General features: G+C 41.8%; 1 protein-coding gene across 5 annotated transcripts in view; it reads right to left on the bottom strand.

Moving 5' to 3' along the window:
* The window catches only part of cep162 (centrosomal protein 162), a 137,491-nt gene that overhangs the window by 72,214 nt on the left and 44,453 nt on the right, over positions 1-20,824 (bottom strand). For 4 of the 5 annotated variants that reach the window (XM_041188619.1, XM_041188616.1, XM_041188617.1 and 1 more), the window contains 4 exons: positions 18,431-18,722; positions 11,468-11,690; positions 2,986-3,155; positions 1,604-1,855 (listed from right to left, as the gene is read on the bottom strand). In XM_041188619.1, coding sequence (XP_041044553.1) covers positions 1,604-1,855; positions 2,986-3,155; positions 11,468-11,690; positions 18,431-18,722 — 937 coding nt within the window. The remainder of the gene's footprint in view (positions 1-1,603; positions 1,856-2,985; positions 3,156-11,467; positions 11,691-18,430; positions 18,723-20,824) is intronic. The other variant, XM_041188618.1, reaches the window with a different exon arrangement.

Here is a 20,824-nt window from a genome sequence, read left to right on the forward strand (position 1 = left end):
TACTTTAATGATGTCCTCAAAGTATCCCCAAAAACGACGAACATCCTGGCCTATTCTGGGTTCATGATTGACCAAAATAGGAAAGGTTCATTTGGGGAGGCTCCAAACACATCAACCATGTGGGTTGGGAACATGTAGAGGCAAAGTAAAGGTGTCAGAGAGTGCACAAACCTCCCAAAGACTTATTGACCCAAACTTCCAAGCACCATCTGCCCCGCATGGGGCTGAGTCTGAAGATCTCACATTGGACTGATCAGCCATCTCAGAACCCATCCTTGTTCTTGAGGAACTGCTTGAGGAGAAGAATATCAGAAGAGGGAAATGTACAAAGTGGAGCCATTAAGACAACAGCAATTAGAGCCGCATTGTTTTCATATAATAAATTGTCTGGTTATTGAAACCAATCGTAAGCTGGTTAAATTTACTGATTACTTGAAGTAGGCAAAGCAGTAGGGACAGGATTTGTCAAAAAATTTAAAAGAAGATTTAGATCAGTCATGGAATTGACACATGACAAATTAAGTAGGTCCACAACAAGAACTTAGGAGCAGTAGTAAGCCATTCAGCCCTTTGAGCCACTCCGCTATTCAATAAGATCATGGCTGATCTGGTTGTTGTCTCTACTCCACTTTCCTATCTGCCCCAATTCATGACAAATTATTGTACTGAATAATGTGCATCAAAACTATACAAGGAATAGAATTCAATTGAGAGAGATAAACTTAGAAAAAACTTGGTTGTGTTGATTTCTGGTAAATGTAGCAAAAAAGACATACGTGCATTAGACAGCAATAAAACTGATTTCAAGTGTAATTAGATTTAGAGATGAGCTATAACAACAAATCAGAGGAGCACAAGTTACATAGCTGAGAAAGGAAACAGCTAAGAGAGCCTCACCAAGATACATACGCTATTAAATGGTATATGTAGCATAACCCAGAATAGTACAAAGGAAAAGAGTAAGCCCAAAATACTTGGTATTTACAGGAAAATTGGTGAAAAGTACATTTAAAACAGAATCTCAGACTCAGCAAAAAGTGAAATAATCTGCCAAACAGGGAAGTGCAGTGAAAAACATGCAACTGAATGTTATAAAAGGATAGTTAGGCTACCAGAGTGATAAGCTTTGATGGGCCAATAATCTTTTCTCATGATTCTTATGTTCTTGAATGGCATTACTTTAATTTTAACGGCCTAGGTTTTACAGTTATTTATTATAACCATGTGCACATTTGCACAGTCAAGGCACTTTGCCAATATTACTCAGCACAATGTATTGCTGTGAAGTCTTTTGATGTTTTCTATGTGAGCAAAGACCAAAGTTGCCTGTTGCATTATGCTCATGTTAATTGTGACTGTCTTCTTACTTGAATGCATTTCATGTAAAGTAATTCAGAATCTAGACATACAGGATAACAGTATAATTATCCCTTAACTCTAAATACATCCATTTCTCCCACTTCACAAATACCATTGTTAAATTGGCTCTGAATGACACTGTCAATGTACAATGCCATAACTTTATACAATCTGACAAAGTACATTTCACACAGCTTCCTATCCTCATATTGTAGCTTCTGAGTACCCTAAAAAGGGCATTTACCTTTGTTTGAAGTGTATAAATCTCGTCATTTAGTTGAGGAACTTTCTTCAGCTCTTCGTCTTTGCCAGCAAGTTCCTTTCCTTTCAATGCCAATTTTTCTTTTAACTTCTCAACCAGGCTGTGCTCCATGTTCCATTTCTCATGCGCTTCTTCCAATTTTTGTAGCAGGGAAAGCTCTCTAGCTATATTATTGGGTTCTGGTGAACTCTGTCCATATCCTTTTGACATTTCTTCATCAGCTCTTATAACTAACTATCAAAATAAGAATCATGTTTATGGAAATATACATTAAAATCTCTTGTGGAGTCAGAAGAGATCATTTTCTTAGGTAAAATACAATATAATATAAGTTCCTGTTTGGACCCCAGTTACGTACTGAATTGGTTGATCTGTTAGAGTGTTGACGACACTGCTATAACTGGCTTCACTTGATTAGTCCTCATCATCATTTTTCATTCTCCTCTTTTACATTCAACATTTTTCCTAGCTTTGTCGGTGAAAATTTGGGTGTGCTTCCCTTATCCCAAAATCCAAGTCCCCAGAAACATTCAATTCTACTTCCACAAACACCGTTACCTCCAAGGCTTTTACTAAGCTTCTTTCTCTCTTTCAATTATTCATTTATAAATGATACAAAACTAGCTTCTGTTAAAGTTGGTAAAACCAAGTCATCTTTTTCAGTTCCTGCTAACACCTAAATGTCTCTGACCCTGAATCCAGTGGTGCTACATCTTCATATCCTGTTCAAATCTGAACTAAGCTTCCTCGTTCACAACTGGTTGATCATAAGCGATTATGTTATCACCAGAACACTAACTAAACATATTCCTATCTCCCCCGCCACTCTTAAAACACCTACAATGTTTCAGCACCTTTACGCATTCATCTTTCCAGTTAATTAATCCAAATTCTATGATTCCATGTCTGCTCAAACATAACTATCATCCCTGTCCTTGCCAAGTTTCTTATAACTTAGCAAATAGGTATCGAGATCAAGTTCAACTCAATAATATCTGATGAACACAGACTGGAAACATTAACTCATGCCTTGCTCTAGTCTCTGTTCAATGGTAGGACTTAGGCTGACCCAACTCCTGCATGTTCCCTTTGCTCACTATTCCACCACTAGAACTGATTACTTGTTCAATTTGGTATCAACTTCACATCACTAACTTCCTCCTTGATTGCAAAAACCTCCTTTTTTTCTCTTTGACCATGCGTTCAGTTTCCCTGCCTCTAAATTTCTTGCTTTTTTCTATATGGCTTTCACCTTTTCACAGTGGCAAGACATTTTTTTAAACCATGAATCCTGTTTGGAGCCACCTGTTGTCAATGAATAGGTAGATATAATACTGACTACATACAATTGCTTTAAATTTTACCTGATCCTGCATGTGGCCATGAAGTAAATCTGCATTGTCTGGCTTACTGTTGGCCTGGTGCTGAAGGTATGGAGTAAGTGATTGCACGGAAGCAAATAACTGACTTCCAAGGTCATTTTCAGTAGATTTGTGCTTTGTCGGTCTGTTTGTTTGGGTTGCCAGTAATTGCCCTGTTTGAGCAAGGGTGAAAAGGTAAAGTTTAAAAGATACACCGTGATCAAGTTATCCATTTTAGCATAGAGCTGTCCTTTATTCTACCATTAACACTTATTCTGGACCTACACTTTGTTTCTTTACAACAACCATGATGATTCCCTTTGCCTTCTGTTCCATGACATCTTTGACATTTAATCTTTCCCATTCTCTGACCTATCCCTAACTTTCCATTTTGTTTTACCTGACCTCCCCCCCACCGCCTTTTTCAACAGCATAAAACCCACCACATTTCTACCTCTCTTCAGTTCTGAAGAAGAGTGGTATTAGACTTGAAAAGTTAATTGTTTCTCTCTCCACAGATGCTGCCAGACCTGATCAGTTTTCCCAGCAATTTCTGTTTGTATTTTAGCATAATAGAGCATGGGTCAAGTTTTAAGTTAGTATTGCCAAAGGAGAAAAAACAATTGCAGCAGGCAAAGGAGTCTTTTTTAAAATTCATTAATGGGATGTGGATGTCGCTGTCTAGGCCAGCATTTATTGTCCATCTCTAAATGCCCTTGAGAAGATAGTGGTGTGCTACCACCAACCTACCCACCCAGACCTCGGACCAACTCCCCTCCCCCGACCTCGCACCACTTCTCCCCACCACCCCCCTCCACCTCAGACCAACTCCCCTCCCCCGACCTTGCACCAACTGCCCCCCCCCACCACCCTCCCCGACTCGACCTCAGACCCTACCCTCCTCACCCCGCCAATCTCGGACCACACCCCGACCTCCGAACACCCTCACCTCTCTCAGACTTGGACCTGAAGCCCCACCCCCAAGCCTCAGACGCCACCCCCCAAACTCAGACTCTGACCCCCCCAGCCTTTGGACTCCCTTGACCTCCCCCCATCTAATTGGGAGTCAGGTTAATTCGGAATTTTGGGATTTGTTATAGTAGGAAGTAACTGTAATCTTATGTCTGAGTTTGAATTCTTTACTTTTGTTAATAAATGTTTTAATTTAATTTTTAAGGTCACTAAAGTTGTTAGTGGGCTCACTACCTCTGAATGCAGTGCACAAATCTTTTCTTAATAAACACAAACTGCAAAACCACTGTGATAGTGTGGTCAGGTTTCCCTGGTAGATTTGGTCTGCCTGGCACATATCACCTGCCACATCATAACAAAGTTGGGAGCTTTTTGCAGAATTTTAAAAATTCCTTGATTGGCTTGGGGAAAAATTTCACCCGTGTCAGGTGGGCTCGGCAGGAGTGGTTGAGAAGCTGACTGCCGCCTGCGTTCAGGGCTGGAAGGCGATTTTACACTGGTGGGCCAATTAAGGCCCACCCAGTGTGAAACGCGAGCGGCAGCACTCAGCACTGCTTGTACGGGCGGAGGGAGTGTGGGTGGGGCAAGTGTGACCCTTGCACATGTGTGCGAGCATGCGCTTCATAATCTCCGAGGAACAGAGCTGCCTCAGGGAGATGAAGGGCTATGAAAAAATTAAGAAAATAAAAATGAAATAAAACATGTCCCCTCAGGTCCCTGCTCATATGACAGGGTCACATGTTATTAATTAAGTTTTAAAATGTTTATTTTATTTTTATTTGCTTTAGGAAACCTCATCCTGTCTGTGAATGAGGTTTCCTAGAAAGTGCAAAGACCGCTTGGCCACTTCGCCTGCTCGGTAACTGTAAGGTTGGACGGGGCAGCAAAAAATTCGATTAATTGATCATTTAATAGTCTTAAAATTGTCGGCGAATGTGCTGCCAACTCCGGCGTACGCCCGCCAAATGAAGTATCACGCAACTGAGCAGACATCGGGACGCTTGCCTGACGTTAACGCATGTCATTTTACGCTCAAGTGGGTCAGGTGCCCACATGCCAAGCTAAAAATTTTGCCCTTGGAGTTGGTGAAGCTTACAGCTACGAGTATGAGAAGAATGTTGAACTCTGAGCTGGTGTTGAGGGAGCTTAAAGCAGTGAGGCTACAAATATGGCTTTATCCATAGCTAGAAGTAGATAATCTAACTCTGATTAGTTACTTTTTGTAAACCAAGGTTAAATTAACAGAATTGGTGGATAAGTTGTGGTTAGGATTAACTGTAGGGACGAGGAAAGCAGGCATAATTGAAGTAATAGCGCAACATTTGAAATCGGAATGGATACCTGAAGCTAGCGAGTCAATTGATTTGGCTAAAATTCAGTTGCAAATGAAAAAACTTGAGTTGGAGGCAAAAGAAAAGGAACAGGAAAAAGAGAGAGCATTTCAGAGGGAAGTATAAGTGAGAAAACTTGATGTTCAGAGGGAGAAATCAGCACTGGAGGAAAGGGAAAAGGAAAGGGAGAGAGAATATCAGTTTAAAAAGCTGGAGGTTAAAAAAAGAGATCTCAGATGCGGAGGAAGGTTCTGACGTGGAAGCAGCCACTTTCAATTTAAAACCCAGTGGGGAGATATTTAAATTTATGTCGGCTCTTCCGAAGTTTGTGGAAAGATGTAAAGGTGCTCTTTATTTCGTTTGAGAAGATAGCTAAGCAAATAAAATGGCCACAAGGAAGCTGGACATTGCTTTTACAGTCTAGGTTGGTAGGTAGTGTCAAGAAGATATACTCATTTTCATAATGTTATTTGGAATTTATCGTGAAGTAGAGTAATAGTGGAGTCTGTGGTCTAAGTATGTGTGTGTTTCTGTGTGTGGGGGACTTAATTGAATTAGAGACAGCTGGATGAAAAGCTTTGATGTAAAAAGAGAAGCTAGGCTTGAAAAGCTAAATAAGTAAACATAGCTGAAATTGTAGAATGTTAGGTGCAAAAGAAAAATTTGCATTTTTGGATAAACTTGAGCAGTGAAGTTCCAAAGAGGTAGTAAGGTGTTACACCTAGCCAACAGAGGCTAACTCAAACAGTGTGTTTATTTTTCCCAAAGCTTATTGATAAAATTTGGTGTTATGAAAGATTTTTATTATTAGACAGGCAAAGTCCAAAGCCATATTGAAACAACAGGATATACATTTAAAAAGCAAGAAACATGCATAAAGGAGATGAGGTTATGAGTAAGGAAAGAAGGAATTCTAAGATCTAAAAGGGTGAAAAGCCTCCAGCCTCTATGTACCATACTACTGTCTGCAAGAACCGAAGTTTAGTAAACTCACTTTGAACAGCCCTGTCCATGGTATTGTGTGTTGCTTTGCCTGGGTCAGTTGAAATCTATTTTCTTTTTACTGTTGTCTTAACTAAGGTGTAACTATGAGCTAAATTAATTAGGGGAGCTAGGAGTTATCATAGTATTAATCTGTAGACCTATGTATGTGCTTAAAATGATCTTTTATTAATAAATGTTTAACTTAGTTTTGTAAAAAGTCTCCAAGACTCGGTGGGCTTATTACTACAGAATTCAAGGCATGCTTCTCAAAATAAATGTACAAATTACAAAACAGTTGCAGCAGTTGTTTCAAGTTTCCCTTTGGGATTTGAGCAGCTTAGCTCAAGCTAATCTGCTGTGCCGTAACAGTAGAGCTCATGAGGTATATGCATCACTGTCAGAACAGTTGTCAATGGATTATGAGGCAGTAAAAAAGACTATTTTGAGTGCATAGTTCCTGAGGCTTCCAGGCAGAAATTTAGGAGTATAAGAAACAGCCTGGTCAGACTTATATTGAGTTTGAGAGGATAAAGCAAAGTAATTTTGACCAGTGGGTACGGCATTAAAGATAGAGACAACATATGCAACTCTTAGTGAAGTAATTCTTTTGAGAGAATTTAAAGGTTCAATTCTTTTGGTAGTGAGAACTCATGGGGAAGAACAGAGGGTTAAAATGGCAAGGATAGCTGATGATAATGAGTTAGCTCATAGATCTAAACCTTTTTTTCAGGATAGGAAGTGGGAGGTGAAAGGAAGGTAGTTAGTCAAAGAAGAGAAGGAGCAGTTGGAAATTCTCAGGAAGATTTTTTTCAGACCAAAAAGGAAGGTGCTGAGGGTACAGTGGCACTCAAAAATTGAGATGTTTTCATTGTAATAAGGCGGGACACAGAAAGTCAGTGTGTTGGAGGCTACAGGGAAAACCCATTGCTGTAACTGGAATGTAGAAAAGTTCTGGAAATAAGAGTACTGTTGGTTCTAAGATCTAGGCACAGGAAAAGCTATTAGTTTGTGTACAGGGTGAAGCATGAAGGAATCAGTAATAGGTAAAAAAGTGGGAAGGTGTTCACAATTTACCCAAGGGATTGAAGGGTAGGTTACAGAAATGTTTTAAGATTTTGTATGTGAAGGGAAAGTCTTTCCATGTGTATAGGGTGGAGCAGGCAAAGATATTAAAATTTTAAAAGACACAGGGGCTAGTCAATCCTTAATGTTATGGGGTAGTGATATTTGTTGTCCAAAGGGAGTATTGCAGGAAAGTGGCAATAATTGGGATTCATGGAGGTGCTAAACCTATTCTATTGTGGAAGGTAAATTTAAAAATTAAGTTGAAAATAGGTGACTTGACAGTTGGAGTGGTGGAAAATTGCCCATTGCAGAGGTTTAATTTATTTTAGGTAATGATATAGCTAGGTCACAAATGTCTACTTAGTCGAGCAGCCTGTGGCAGTACATTCAACAGAAGTATTGTAACTCTTTCGAGTACAAACCCGTTTCCATCTGTTTCAGATGAAGTTATATTGTTTCATAGTTTGCCATTGTGAGATTTGAACTCTTGATACTCTTTCGAGTACAAACCTGTTTCCATCTGTTTCAGATGAAGTTACATGTTTCATAGTTTGCCATTGTGAGATTTGAACTCTTGATCTTGGGGTTACAAACCCAGTACCATAACCACTTGGCTATTTAGGCCAAGCAACATGTTTCCATCTGTTTCAGATGAAGTTACACTGTTTTATAGTTTACCATTGTGAGATTTGAACTTTTGATCTTGGGGTTACAAACCCATTACCATAACCACTTGGCTATTTAGGCCAAGCAACAGAAGTATTGTAGAAAGACCATCCTGTATTGTTTCCAGATTGTGTAGTAACGAGAACACAATCTCACAGGTTGAAACAGGAAGAGGAGGAGTTTAAAAGGCAGGGAAAAGCTGCTGATATTCAATTAGCTGGATCTGTTTTTGAAAGATTGAACAGGTAATGTGAGTTAGCTAAACAACATTTAAAGATATCACAGCAGGTGATGAAGGCGAAGGCAGATATGAGAGCTAGAGCTCATAATTGTGTTACTGGGGAAAAAGTGTTAGTTCTGTTACCAGTTTGGGTGAACCATTAAAGGCAAGGTTTAGTGGGCCTTACAGGATTGAGAAGAAACTGAGTGAAGTAAATTATTTAATCAACACTCCAGATAGAAGAAAGAAGCAAAGGATGTGTCATATATATATGTTTAAAAAGGTACTTTGACAGGGAAGATAGCCAAAAGGAGGTATTAGTGGTAGAAGGTGAAGTGAAAGAGGTAGAAATGAGAGATTCTGAAACTGACTTGCCTCTAATCAAATTGGATAATGAGGAGGTAGTTAAAAATTTACACGTAATATTGAGTTACCTTCCAGACAAGGGTCAAAGTGATTTGGAGAGGATATTGCAGTCACACAAAGATATTTGTGGGAATAAGCTGGGGAGCACAAATTTAGCTACACATGATGTAGATGTGGATAATTCAGTTTCAATGAGGCAACATCCTTATAGATTGAACCCAGCAAAATTATCACAAGTACAGAAAGAAATTGAATTCATGTTTCAGAATGATATCATTGAATCCAGTTGCAGTAACTGGAGTTCACTTATTGTGATGGTACCAAAGTCGGATGGAACACAAAGACTGTGTGTGAAATATCAAAAAGTTAACGCAGTGCCAAAAGCAAATTCATATCCTATTCCATGTTTGGAAGATTGCATTGAGAAAGTGGGGCAATCAAAGTTTATCACAAAGATTGACTTGCTGAAAGGTATTAACAAGTACCGTTATGGGTGAGAGTAAAAATGATATCGGCTTTTGTGATGCTAGATGGGCTATATCAGTTTAAAGTCATACCATTTGGTATGAAGAATGCACCAGCAACATTTCAAAGGCTAACAAGCAAAGTAATTGCAGGACAGAGCAATTGTGCTGTTTATAGTGATGACTTGGTAGTTTCAGTGAAACGTGGGAGGAGCATTTACAACATCTAAAAGAACTGTTTGATTGATGCAAGAAGCTAATTTGATGGTGAATTTGTTAAGAGTGAATTTGCAAAAGCGTAAGTTACGTATCTAGGTCATACCATCGGACATGGTAAGGTCACTCCAAGAGATGTGAAAGTAAAGGCCGTCGTGAATTTTCCTGTACCTACAACAAAATGTAAGTTTTGAGATTTCTGGGCATGAGTGGATTTTACTGGAAATTTGAACCAAATTTTAGCAGTGTGGTTGCTCCATTGACAGAACTATTAAAAAAGAACAAGTTTCAATGCACACAGAAGTGTCAGAATGCATTTGACAGTTTGAAAACGGTACTGACTATGGCACCAGTTTTGGCAATACCTAATTACGTCAAGCAGTTTAAGTTGGCAGCTGACATAAGTGATGTGGGTACTGGTGCTGTATTGTTACAAGATGGAGAAACAGGAATTGAGAAGTCGATAGGATATTTTTCACGAAAGCAGAGTGTACATTAGAAAAGATATTCAACCATCGAAGAGGAGACTCTGGGTCTGGTGTTAGTATTATAGCACTGAGGTTTATATTGCAAGCAATTTGTCAGAAACAATTGCTTATACAGACCACAATCCTTTAAAATTTCTCGATGAATTTCAAGGCCCAAGTGCAAAACTGTTCAGATGGAGTTTATTACTGCAAGAGTTTAATTTACAAATTAAACATGTGGCTGGACGAGAAAATCTAATTGTCGACGCATTATCAAAAGTTTAGGGCAGAATTTTCTTGTCGGTGATTTGGGGGAGGGGCCCACTCGCCGATGGGAAAATGATGCAGGATGACATCGGGAGGAACCCCCGACGACATCCCGGTCCATTTAAATATCGAGGAAGGCGGGTAGACAGCAAAATTGGCTGTCAATGGGCAATTAAGGCCATTGATAGGATAATTAAGTTAATTAAAGACCCTGCCCATCCAACCTGCTGGCAGGCAGGCCAGGAGACCCAGTGGGCTTCTGATAATACATGAAACCTCATTCATTGGCGGGATGAGGTTTCATGTCTGTTTTTAAAAACTGTAATAAAGTTTATGTGCTTCTTATTAACATGTCCCATCTCATGTGACATTGTCACATGAGGGGGACATGTTAATAGTTTTTATATTTTTCAAGTGTTTATACTGTCAGTAATCTCCCTGAGACAATACTTAGTCTCAGGGAGATGTACGCTCTTACGAGCACATGCGCGAAAGAGCGCACTTTGACAGATGGGGAATCCACCCCCCCACCCCCCGCACAGGAAGCGCATAGCACTTCCAGTCGGGCAGGCTGCTGGGCGGGCCTTAATGTACTGACTTAACTGATCAAAATGGGTAGGTGTACAACAGGCATTTGAAATGCTAATGTATGAGATAGGGTGCAAATTAAATTTGTATTTTAAGGCAAGTGGAGAGGTGCTTGGTTTTCAAACAGAAGGTAGGATGTTTATAATTAATAAAATAAATAAGGCAGGTTAATACGTTGATTTTTCCCAAAAGTACTGACCATAAGGACAACATGAAAGATTTTATTATCGGAAAAGTAAATTTCCAAAGACATGGAGAACAATGGGATTTTACACATTAAAGAGAGAGAGAAACATAAGTAAATAAGGATGGAAGGCCACATAAGTGTGGCTGTGTAATATCTTGAATGGTATACCATGAAAAGAAGCCTTGGGCAAAAGCCTCTAGCCATTTTCGCAGATGTCTGCTGTGTCCAGTAACTAAAGTTGTGTTAAAAGCCTTTGGAATTCCATTGTCGTGTGGGTGCTGTGGTAACCTTGCTGAATTGCTTATTTAAATTTAAAATTTATTTTGGACTGTTGCCTTAAAGCAGGAGTATAGTTTGGAATCAGGTTAATTAGGAATTTTGGGATTTGTTATAGTATTAAGTAACTGTAATGTTATATCTGTGTTTGAATTCTTTTCTTTTGTTAATAAATGTTTTAATTTTTAAAATCACTAAATGTGTTAGAGGGTTCATTACTTCTGAATTCAGTGCACAAATCCTCTCCTAATAAATACAAATTGCAAAACCGTTGTGATGGTGTGGCCAAGTTTCCCTGATGGATTTAGTCTGCCTGGCGCATATCACCTACCACATCATAACAGGCAATAAATGTCAAGCTTGGTAGTCCAATAAATAATCTTAAAAAACAATTAGATCACAGAAAAAAATCTTACCTTTCAATTTACCTTTTGTATGCTCAGATAGAAACCTGGCTTTAACACACTTAATTGATGCAGTTTGTTTTGATGGACTCAAATGATTTTGTCTTTCATCAGAACCAAGACATTCTTTCTTCAATGGGCTGATTTTACCATATCCTGAACTCTTGACAGATGCATAGCTTCCACCAAAGGGCTTCTTGTTTTTAAGTTTAGGGCTTTTGGTCTTGGCTGAAATCTGTATATTGATAACAAAATGTAGCATGATATTATCTTAAGAGTGGAGAAAATGCATAAATGCCCACAAGTGGAAATGAAGCATCATTAGAATATATTCATCTAGTCAACTGAAATACAATTTTACATCTACAAACTAATCTATTATCCAGCAAATCTGGCAAGAATTAACACCAAATCAATCTTTAGACCGAACTATCCCAAATACAAAACAATGTTTTTTAAAAAGTTGCCTGCACCTGAGCAAGCAAAGGAGATCTTACTGCTTTCTGAATAATAAAAAGGGCTGAATTTTAATGTGCAGGAATGTGTGGGTTTGGGAACATGTGTAGGGGGCTAAAACTGGGGAAATGGTGGCAATGGGAAGCCAGGTACAATGCACCGACTTCCACATTTAACTGCAGTGTGTAAGGCTGCATGTGAGCAACTACCCCCGGGAGAGGGGTGTTGTCAATTTCAATATGTTAATCGCTCAATTACAGAGATATTAACATGCACTTGAAATTAGCTGTGGGTCCATGAGTTTGCTAAGCTCTCTGGAACTCACCAGTCAAAGCAATGCAAAAACACAGTGACAATTGAGGGGCCTGAAAATATAACAGGGAAATATGTCACCAAGTACTGAAACTTCACAGCTGAGTTCTTGTGTTAGTAGTTGTACTAGAGATCACTTTACATACTTTGGACATTACTTTGACAGCTTTGGAGGTTTGTACACCTGATTTCAAACTTTGGAGCTTTGATCTATCAAGTTGACATGGGTGTCACTTGTGTTGTGTTAATTCGGACCTCAGACGAGTAGCAGGAGCAACACCAGGAATAGCGATAGTCTGCCCTGCACAGACCTGCAGTTCCATAGGAGACAGGGAATCAGCCATGCTTTAAGTGGCATCCATTGTTTCTGAGCAGCTAGCTGGTAAGTCTACTTTGAAGTGCGCAAAAATCAGGCCATCAATTTAGTCATAAATAGAGTCACAAAGGTCTACAGCACAGAAAAAGGCCCATCGAGTCTGTGCCGGTCAAACAAGTACCTAACTATTCTAAGATAAAAGCAAAAAACTGCGGATGTTGGAAATCCAAAACAAAAATAAAAATACCTGGAAAAACTCAGCAGGTCTGGCAGCATCTGCGGAGAGGAACACAGTTAACGTTTCGAGTCCTTATGACTCTTCAACAGAACTAAGTAAAAATAGACAAAAGGACAAAGAGGTGTTGAAGGTGGTGATATTATCTTAGGAATGTGCTAATAAAGGGTAGAAATCAGGACATGCAAGGTATAGATAGCCCTAGTGGGGGTCTGGTGGGGTGAAGGAATCGAAAAAGGCTAAAAGATAGAGATAAAACAATGGATGGAAATACATTTAAAAATAATGGAAGTAGGTGGGAAAAGAAAAATCTATATAAATTATTGAAAAAAAAGGGGGGGATTGGAAAGGGGGTGAGGGTGGAGGAGACAGTTCATGATCTAAAATTGTTGAACTCAATATTCAGTCCGGAAGGCTGTAAAGTGCCTAGTCGGAAGATGAGGTGCTGTTCCTCCAGTTTGCGTTGAGCTTCACCGCAACAATGCAGCAGGACGGACCTGTGGGCATGAGGGCAGGGTGGAGTGGTAAGCAACAGGGAAGTCTGGGTCATGCTTGCGGATAGACCGAAGGTGTTCTGCAAAGCAGTCACCCAGTCTGCATTTGGTCTCTCCAATGTAGAGGAAACTGCATGGGGAGCAACGACTGCAGTAGACTGAATTGAGGGAAGTGCAAGTGAAATGCTGCTTCACTTGAAAGGAGTGTTTGGGCTCTTGGACGGTGAGGAGAGGGGAAGTAAAGGGGCAGGTGTTGCACCTTCTGCGGTTGCATGGGAAGGTGCTGTGGGAGGGGGTTGAGGTGTAGGGAGTGATGGAGGAGTGGACCAGGGTGTCCCGGAGGGAATGATCCCTGCGGAATGTCGCCCGGGGGGGGAGAGATGTGTTTGGTGGTGGCCATCATGCTGGAGTTGGTGGAAATGGCGGAGGATGATTCTTTGAATGCGGAGGCTGGTGGGGTGATAAGTGAGGACAAGGGGGACCCTATCATGTTTCTGGGAGGGAGAGGAAGGTGTGAGGGCGGATGCGCAGGAGATGGGCCAAACACAGTTGAGGGCCCTGTCAACCACCATGGGTGGAAAACCTTGGTTAAGGAAGAAAGACATGTCAGAGGAACTGTTTTTGAAAGTGGCATCATCAGAACAGATGCTATGGAGGCGAAGGAACTGAGAGAATGGGATGGAGTCCTTACAGGAAGCAGGGTGTGAGGAGCTGTAGTCGAGGTAGCTGTGGGAGTTGGTAGGCTTGTAATGGATATTGGTGGACAGTCTATCACCAGAAATTGAGACAGAGAGATCAAGGAAGAGAAGGGAAGTGTCAGAGATGGACCATGTGAAAATGATGGAGGGGTGGAAATTGGAAGCAAAATTAATAAATTTTTCCAGGTCCAGACAAGAGCATGAAGCAGCATCAAAGTAATCATGGATGTACTGGAGAAAGAGTTGTGGGAGGGAGCCGGAGTAGGACTGGAACAAGGAATGTTCCACATACCCTATAAAGAGACAGGCATAGCTGGGGCCCATGCGGGTACCCATAACCACACCTTTTATTTGGAGCAAGTGAGAGGAGTTGAAGGAGAAATTGTTCAGTGAGAACAAGTTCAGCCAGACGGAGGAGAGTAAAGATGGATATGGATTGTTCGGGCCCCTGTTCGAGGAAGAAGCGGAGAGCCATCAGACCACCACGGTGGGGGATGGAGGTGTAGAGGGATTGGACGTTCATGGTGAAGAGGCGGTTGGGGCCAAGGAACTGGAAATTGTTGATATGATGTCGGGTGTCAGAGGAATCATGGATGTAGATGGGAAGGAACTGGACAAGGGGAGAGAGAATGGAGTTAAGAAAGCAAGAAATGAGTTCCGTGGGGCAGGAACAGGCTGACACGATCAGATTGCCGGGAAAGTCCTGTTTGTGGATTTTGGGTAGGAGGTAGAAGCGGGCTGTCCGAGGTTGGGAGACTATCAGGTTGCTAACTATTATAATCCTAACTATTCTAATCCTATTTTCTAGCACTAGGCCCATAGCCTTGTATGCCATGGCATCGCAAGTGCACATCCAAATACTCCTTAAATGTTATGAGAGTTTCTGCCTCTACCACCCTTTCAGGCAGTGAGTTCCAGATTCCCACCACCCTCTGGGTGAAAAAAATCTTCCTCACATTCCTTCTCAACCTCCTGCCCCTTACCTTCAATCTACGCCCCCTGGTTATTGATCTCTCCACCAAGGGGAAAAGTTCCTTCCTGTGTCTGCCCTATCTATTAGTAGGCCCCTCATAATTTTATACACATCAATCATGTCCCCACCACCCCCCCCACCCCCTCTCTCTCAATCTCCTCTGCTGCAGGGAAAATAACCCCAGTCTATCCAATCTCTCCTCATAACTAAAACTCTCCAGCCCAGGCAACATCCTGGCAAATCTCCTCTGCGCTCTCACTAGTGCAATCACATCCTTCTCATAATGCGAATTATTGCGGATTATTCCTAAATATTGCGCACACCTACATAAACATCTTTTTGTAGTTGCATACCAGCTGCATATGGATGGAGTGGAAGCCTTTGAGGTTGATAATATTCCTGAGTGATCTGGGGGTGCCTTAATTGCATATGTATGCAGTCAGTGATATCCTTGGTCTATGAAAAAGCCAGATGGAGCTCCAAAGCACCATTGGCTGGCATCACTGGAATCAAAGTTTACATAATTCCCTGCCCTGGCAAAAAGCCCTCCCTTCACATGTATGCATCTGTGGCCTGGAGATATTAATGTGTATAATGTTATTGGAAATTATTTTAAAATTGGGCTTGTAGTAGGATCTGCGCCTGCATGGCTTAATTGGATTAATGCATGCCCTGTGTGCCCAGCACACCTGGTAGTATATCACATTTATTTTTGTTGCTGCTCTGAATTGTCCACTTTACTGATGATCCCCAAAGTACAGTATCTACATTTAAACGGACAGGACTTGCAGCATCTCTCAGATTCTGAAGTGGACTCTCTACTGCTGTCCTGGTCTGCATCAGCTCTTGCTCACTTGTGATGAACGAGTCATAGGTGGAACCCAACTATCTGCCATACTGGTGCCGCCAAGCACGAGTATTTGAGCTGGTGTATGGTCTGACTAAATCTTTTGACAGTGCACCCTCAGAGCAAGTACTTTCCTTTGAGGTGTCCATGATTTCCTAGACCTTCAAGACGCTTGAAGGTCCTGTGACATCAGTCAGAACTGTTAAACCAATAATGATCATTATGCACATGATCATATTTAACTCGCTGTTGATATCAAGTCAAAATGACTTGTGGTTGGCTGATATTCAAGTCTGTCACTGGTAGCTGGCAGGCTCCCATCATCGACAGCTAAGCATGTGAGACTCCACTGACGTCCAGCACCAATTCCTCTGCAGCTGTCAGCAGAGAGATGGCTGGAGTGTCACCTTTGGTTCTTTGCTTATCTCTCTCAAATTCTGTGGTCTCTCCTAACGGAGGGGAGGAAGAGACATATGAGTGAGAGAAATAGCATGTACTGAACAGATGAATAGGGAGCATTTATTGAGGGTGACTATGAGTGAGGGGCATGAATGACATTGCATAAAGATAAGGGTGAGTGTCAATGGTGGATGAACAGATGGGGTGTTAGGAAGTACAGCGAGAGGACTGGACATACCTGTACATTAAGTTGTTGTGAGGGATGAAGTGTTGGAACTTGAGAAGGCAAAGTGAGCAGATTGGGATGATAGGAACATTAGGATTTGGGTGAATGCGCCACTGTACTCTTCTTTCCTGCCCTGCTGAGATTATCAAAACACTTTCAGCATTGAAACCACCAGTGTGACACCACCAGTGTGACACCACACTTCCGCCACTAACCTGACGGGAAAACTCCTACTACACTCTTCTTTATTTACCAGCAGGCTTCTTTTTCTGTCAGTAGGAATGTTATTTCCTGCAGGCTCTTCCAGACCCCAGCATTATATCCAGGAAGGCATTACTAAGATGGGGCACAGCCTTCGAATATCTAGACACCATGCTGCAAATTCATTTTTCTACCAGCTTCATCAAATTGCATATCTGGAGTGGCCTTTTAAATATTGGAATTCAAATCAGTTTCTTTAACTGCACTCATACTAGATGGTTGGAAAAACTGGATATCATATTGTAATACAAGGGTAGATTAAAAAGTCACTGACAGACATGTTGCACTTACTGCCGGGTTTCCTCAAGTCATTGGACCCCTCCACTCTGCTCCCAGCATCGCAATCCCACCCTTCCAACCTTTCCATATGTGTCAGGAGCTTACAAATGGGATCTTGTTTTTACTCTTGTACTTAATGTTGACATCAAATCAATAACACTGACTTTACTACTCTAGTGCTTTTCTTCATAGTGATCATTCTTATGGTGCCTGAGTAAAACTTGAAGCTTGCTGTCAATTAGCTCTGAACTTTGAGGAGTTTGCTGCTGTGGGCCCAGGCCCATTGGAACCAATTAATTTTTCTTGGGCATTTTACAGCTAGCAGGGAGTTAAGCAATGCACAACAATTTGCATGCACATGATGATTTTATTTTAGAAAAATATCCAAAGACACTTAAAACTTATATTCCACCTATCTGTGGCTTGATTCAAACTCAGCTGCAGCAGTAAATGGAAAATATTTTACCCCACTGCATGACCCATCTCCTCAGTCAAGTGAGCAATTCATGAACAATTTATTGATTTATAAAATGTTGTCAATGTAAGATCTGTACACTCAATAGCAATTCCTGCTGAGGGTTTGCTGAATAGTTAAGAGGAGCAGGCTAAGCAGCTCTTTGGACCTGCTCCACCATAATTAGATAATGTTGAGCTTTATCTCAACTCCATTTCCACACTTGGGTCCATAACCCCGTTGAAACCCTTACCTAGCAAAAATTTCTCTCAATCTTGAAAGCTCTAAATGTCCTAGCATCTGCTAACTTTCATGGGAAAGAGTTCCAAATGTATATCTATCCTTTGTTAGAATACTCCTTTTAAAGAATTCGAGTTCATTGCTCACTAAACCTAACATTTCAAACAAGACACATATCACTCTTGAGGCAGTATTTTATTCAGTGCCACTGCCTGCATCAAACAGATTGCTACGAAGCATTTGTCCTTCTCACCCTATGATGGGACAAAGCATGTCTACATTCAAAATAATCGCAGACAGGCACTGTCTCAGAGATTTTGCAAACTTTTAACATTCAAAAATACTTAATGCATAATTATGAACACAGAAACTTTTTCTGTAGTCTTATGGTTAACTTCCCATTATTGCAATTTTTACAGGTTCATTAGGTGATTGGAAGATGGATAAGGGATGACAAATTACAACTCAAGGTAATACTAGCTGGTAAATATTGTAGTGCATTGTGTGGTACCTTTCTCTGATACTGGCATGAAGATAAATTGTTAAAGTACTAAATTCTATCTAAATCCATTATTATCTGCCTCAGGAGAACTTGTCCTGTCTTATTCTGTCACTGGATGAACATAAACACTTATCCAAAGGGACATGTAATACTAATAAAAAGAAAATAAATTAATACAAATTACTTCAAAGCACAGTATTTACTGAGAGTACCTAGAAACATCCAGTTACTAAAATGGATCCTAATTAAATACCTGTACAGCACATAAATTAATCACATGTACCTGATCATCTCGGTGAGGAACAGTTTGTGAAGCAGAAGCTGTAAGATGATGTTTGGTTGCAGAGTCATATTTAACTTCATTAATTAATGCTTCCACATGATCAACACAATTGCTACCCATGCGGTTCTTGTTTTCCTTGAATGATCTTTCAGGTAATTCTTGGTATGTGTTTTGTCTTCTAGATAAATGATTGGAGTCAAGCTTTGACTCAGAAGGAACAGCACTGTTGGAGTCCTTAGCCATCAGTTTTCTGAATATTTCTGCTGCTTCACTGCCCTGCTGTGCATTTGCACTGCAGAAGTGGGGTGAACAAGAAAATATCAATATTTAATTTGTGCAATTTGGAAACAAATGCCGAATGAAAGTTAAGTAACACAACTTGCCACTAATCCCTTACATTAAAAACCAATAAAAGCATTACTGGCTACATAGTCTCTTTTCATAGAAATATTTTAATTCCATCAAGTCTATTTATGATTTAAAAAATTGAAAATCGGAAATAAAGGGTGGAATTTCCCCAAATTTTCACTATATGCAGTAGCGGGCAGGTAAAACAATGTTTTACCCACCAGCTGCAATAGCGGGTTTTCACGCCGTATCATTCCGAATTTGCCTCATAATTTATGCACTCCCAGGAAACATGCTGATTCCATGGCAGGTAGACTCTCATTCACCCACCTGCCATCACCCCACTACTGCATCATGCCGTTTGCCATGTTTAAAGTCCAGCCGCAAGCACACATCTCAGTGCTTCCAGAGCACCACTGCCACTTGGAAGACATGGCCCTGAATCTGAAGGAGACTGCAGCCACTAGGTTTAGCGATGCATCTCTCAAGCAGCTTTTGGATGCCTTGGAGGCCCTCTGGGATATCCTTAACACCACCACCCCCCCTCACACCGGCCGCAGAATAGGCAGCAACAGCGCTAACCCGGCTTGGGAAGCGGTGGTAGGGGTGGTCAGTGCCAACGCCTTGCAAAAGAGGACAGCCACCCAGTGCGGCAAGAGGATGAATGACCTCCTCCATTCCGCCGGGGTAAGTCACTCATCTTATCACTCAACTCACACACTCACAAACCCAACACACATCCACAGGGCCCGCACTCACTAACGGTTCAAGGGACATCACCATTCACTCTCTCACACTCACCGTTATTGTCCTCATCCCATCCAAGGGACCACTCAACTCCCACACAGGCCAGGCATACTTGTCATCTGGCCTGGCAGGTGTCCTGTTTACACTTTCTCCATCTCTATCCATGCAGGACAAGCTGGCAGACAAGAGAGAGAGGTCACAGACCGGTGGCAGAATGCCTGAAATCAAGGTCCTCATGGACTTTGAAAACAGAGCCATCCAGCTGGCAGGCGAGGATCTGGACCAGTCCTGTGCTGACAGTGAGGTCAGTGCTGTTCTACCAAGTGAGGATCCAGCAGTACATTCATCAGACAACCATGCCGTGAGTAATGTGTCCTCTTTCACAGGCCACTGCCGTGCACTAATTATCTCTCCGTGCTTTCACAGGCACATCTGCCAAACAGCCAACAGAGTGCATGACCCAAGATCTCCAATCAAGCCCTGAAGAAACTTCTGAAGAGAAATCTGGAGGCACCTTCCCCGAAGTCCAGTCACAGCGCTCATTCACACCCTGCACCAGCGCAGAGACACACACCTCGGTGGGACCTAGCTTTAGATTAGCTCCAGGATCACAATTTGGTGAGCACATCGTGCTGTTCGATCCACTACAGGTGGCGATAGGAACTTCCCAGGTGTCTGGCACTCAGAGGACTGTTGGGAGGTCAGAACGTTGCTGAGTCCAAGCCTGATGATGAGCCTCTGGACTCGATCATATCACAGTTCCTGGAGCTGCAAAGGCAAGCTCGGGAACATCAGGAAGGAATGTCTGCTGCACTCCTCAGATTGCAAGGCACAATGGAGGAGTCCGGCCACCTTCAGGCTGAGGTGATAGCGCTGGCTATCAAGGTAGGATGGCGGCCGCCAGGGAGGTCTTGTTGCAGGACTTTGTCATAGTTGGCCTCCAACACTGTGTACGCGAGATGGATGCTAAGCAGTTTGATCTCACTCCAGCTACCCCTGCTCCTCAAGGAATTAGCCAGTGGCCCTTGGCACCTACAGAGAGGAGGATCTGCAGGTGCACACTCTGGGCCTATGCATCCAGGTGACTCCGAGTGTGTCCGGCCCATCCGACTTCCCTCTTCCTGTGACCTCAACAGCTCTAGCTCCACAGGCTGAAGAGGGTGCCACTGCCACACAGGACCCTGAAAGCAGGCCAAGGCACTCCAAGTCTCGGCACTCCAGAGGATGCCTACCAAAGTCATCATAGAGAGGGCATCACAGTCAGCAGGATGCCTCCACCTCTGCTCTGGATGTCCAGGA

This window comes from Carcharodon carcharias, chromosome 5, assembly GCF_017639515.1.
Source record: "Carcharodon carcharias isolate sCarCar2 chromosome 5, sCarCar2.pri, whole genome shotgun sequence".
NCBI classification, from domain to species: Eukaryota; Metazoa; Chordata; class Chondrichthyes; order Lamniformes; family Lamnidae; genus Carcharodon; species Carcharodon carcharias.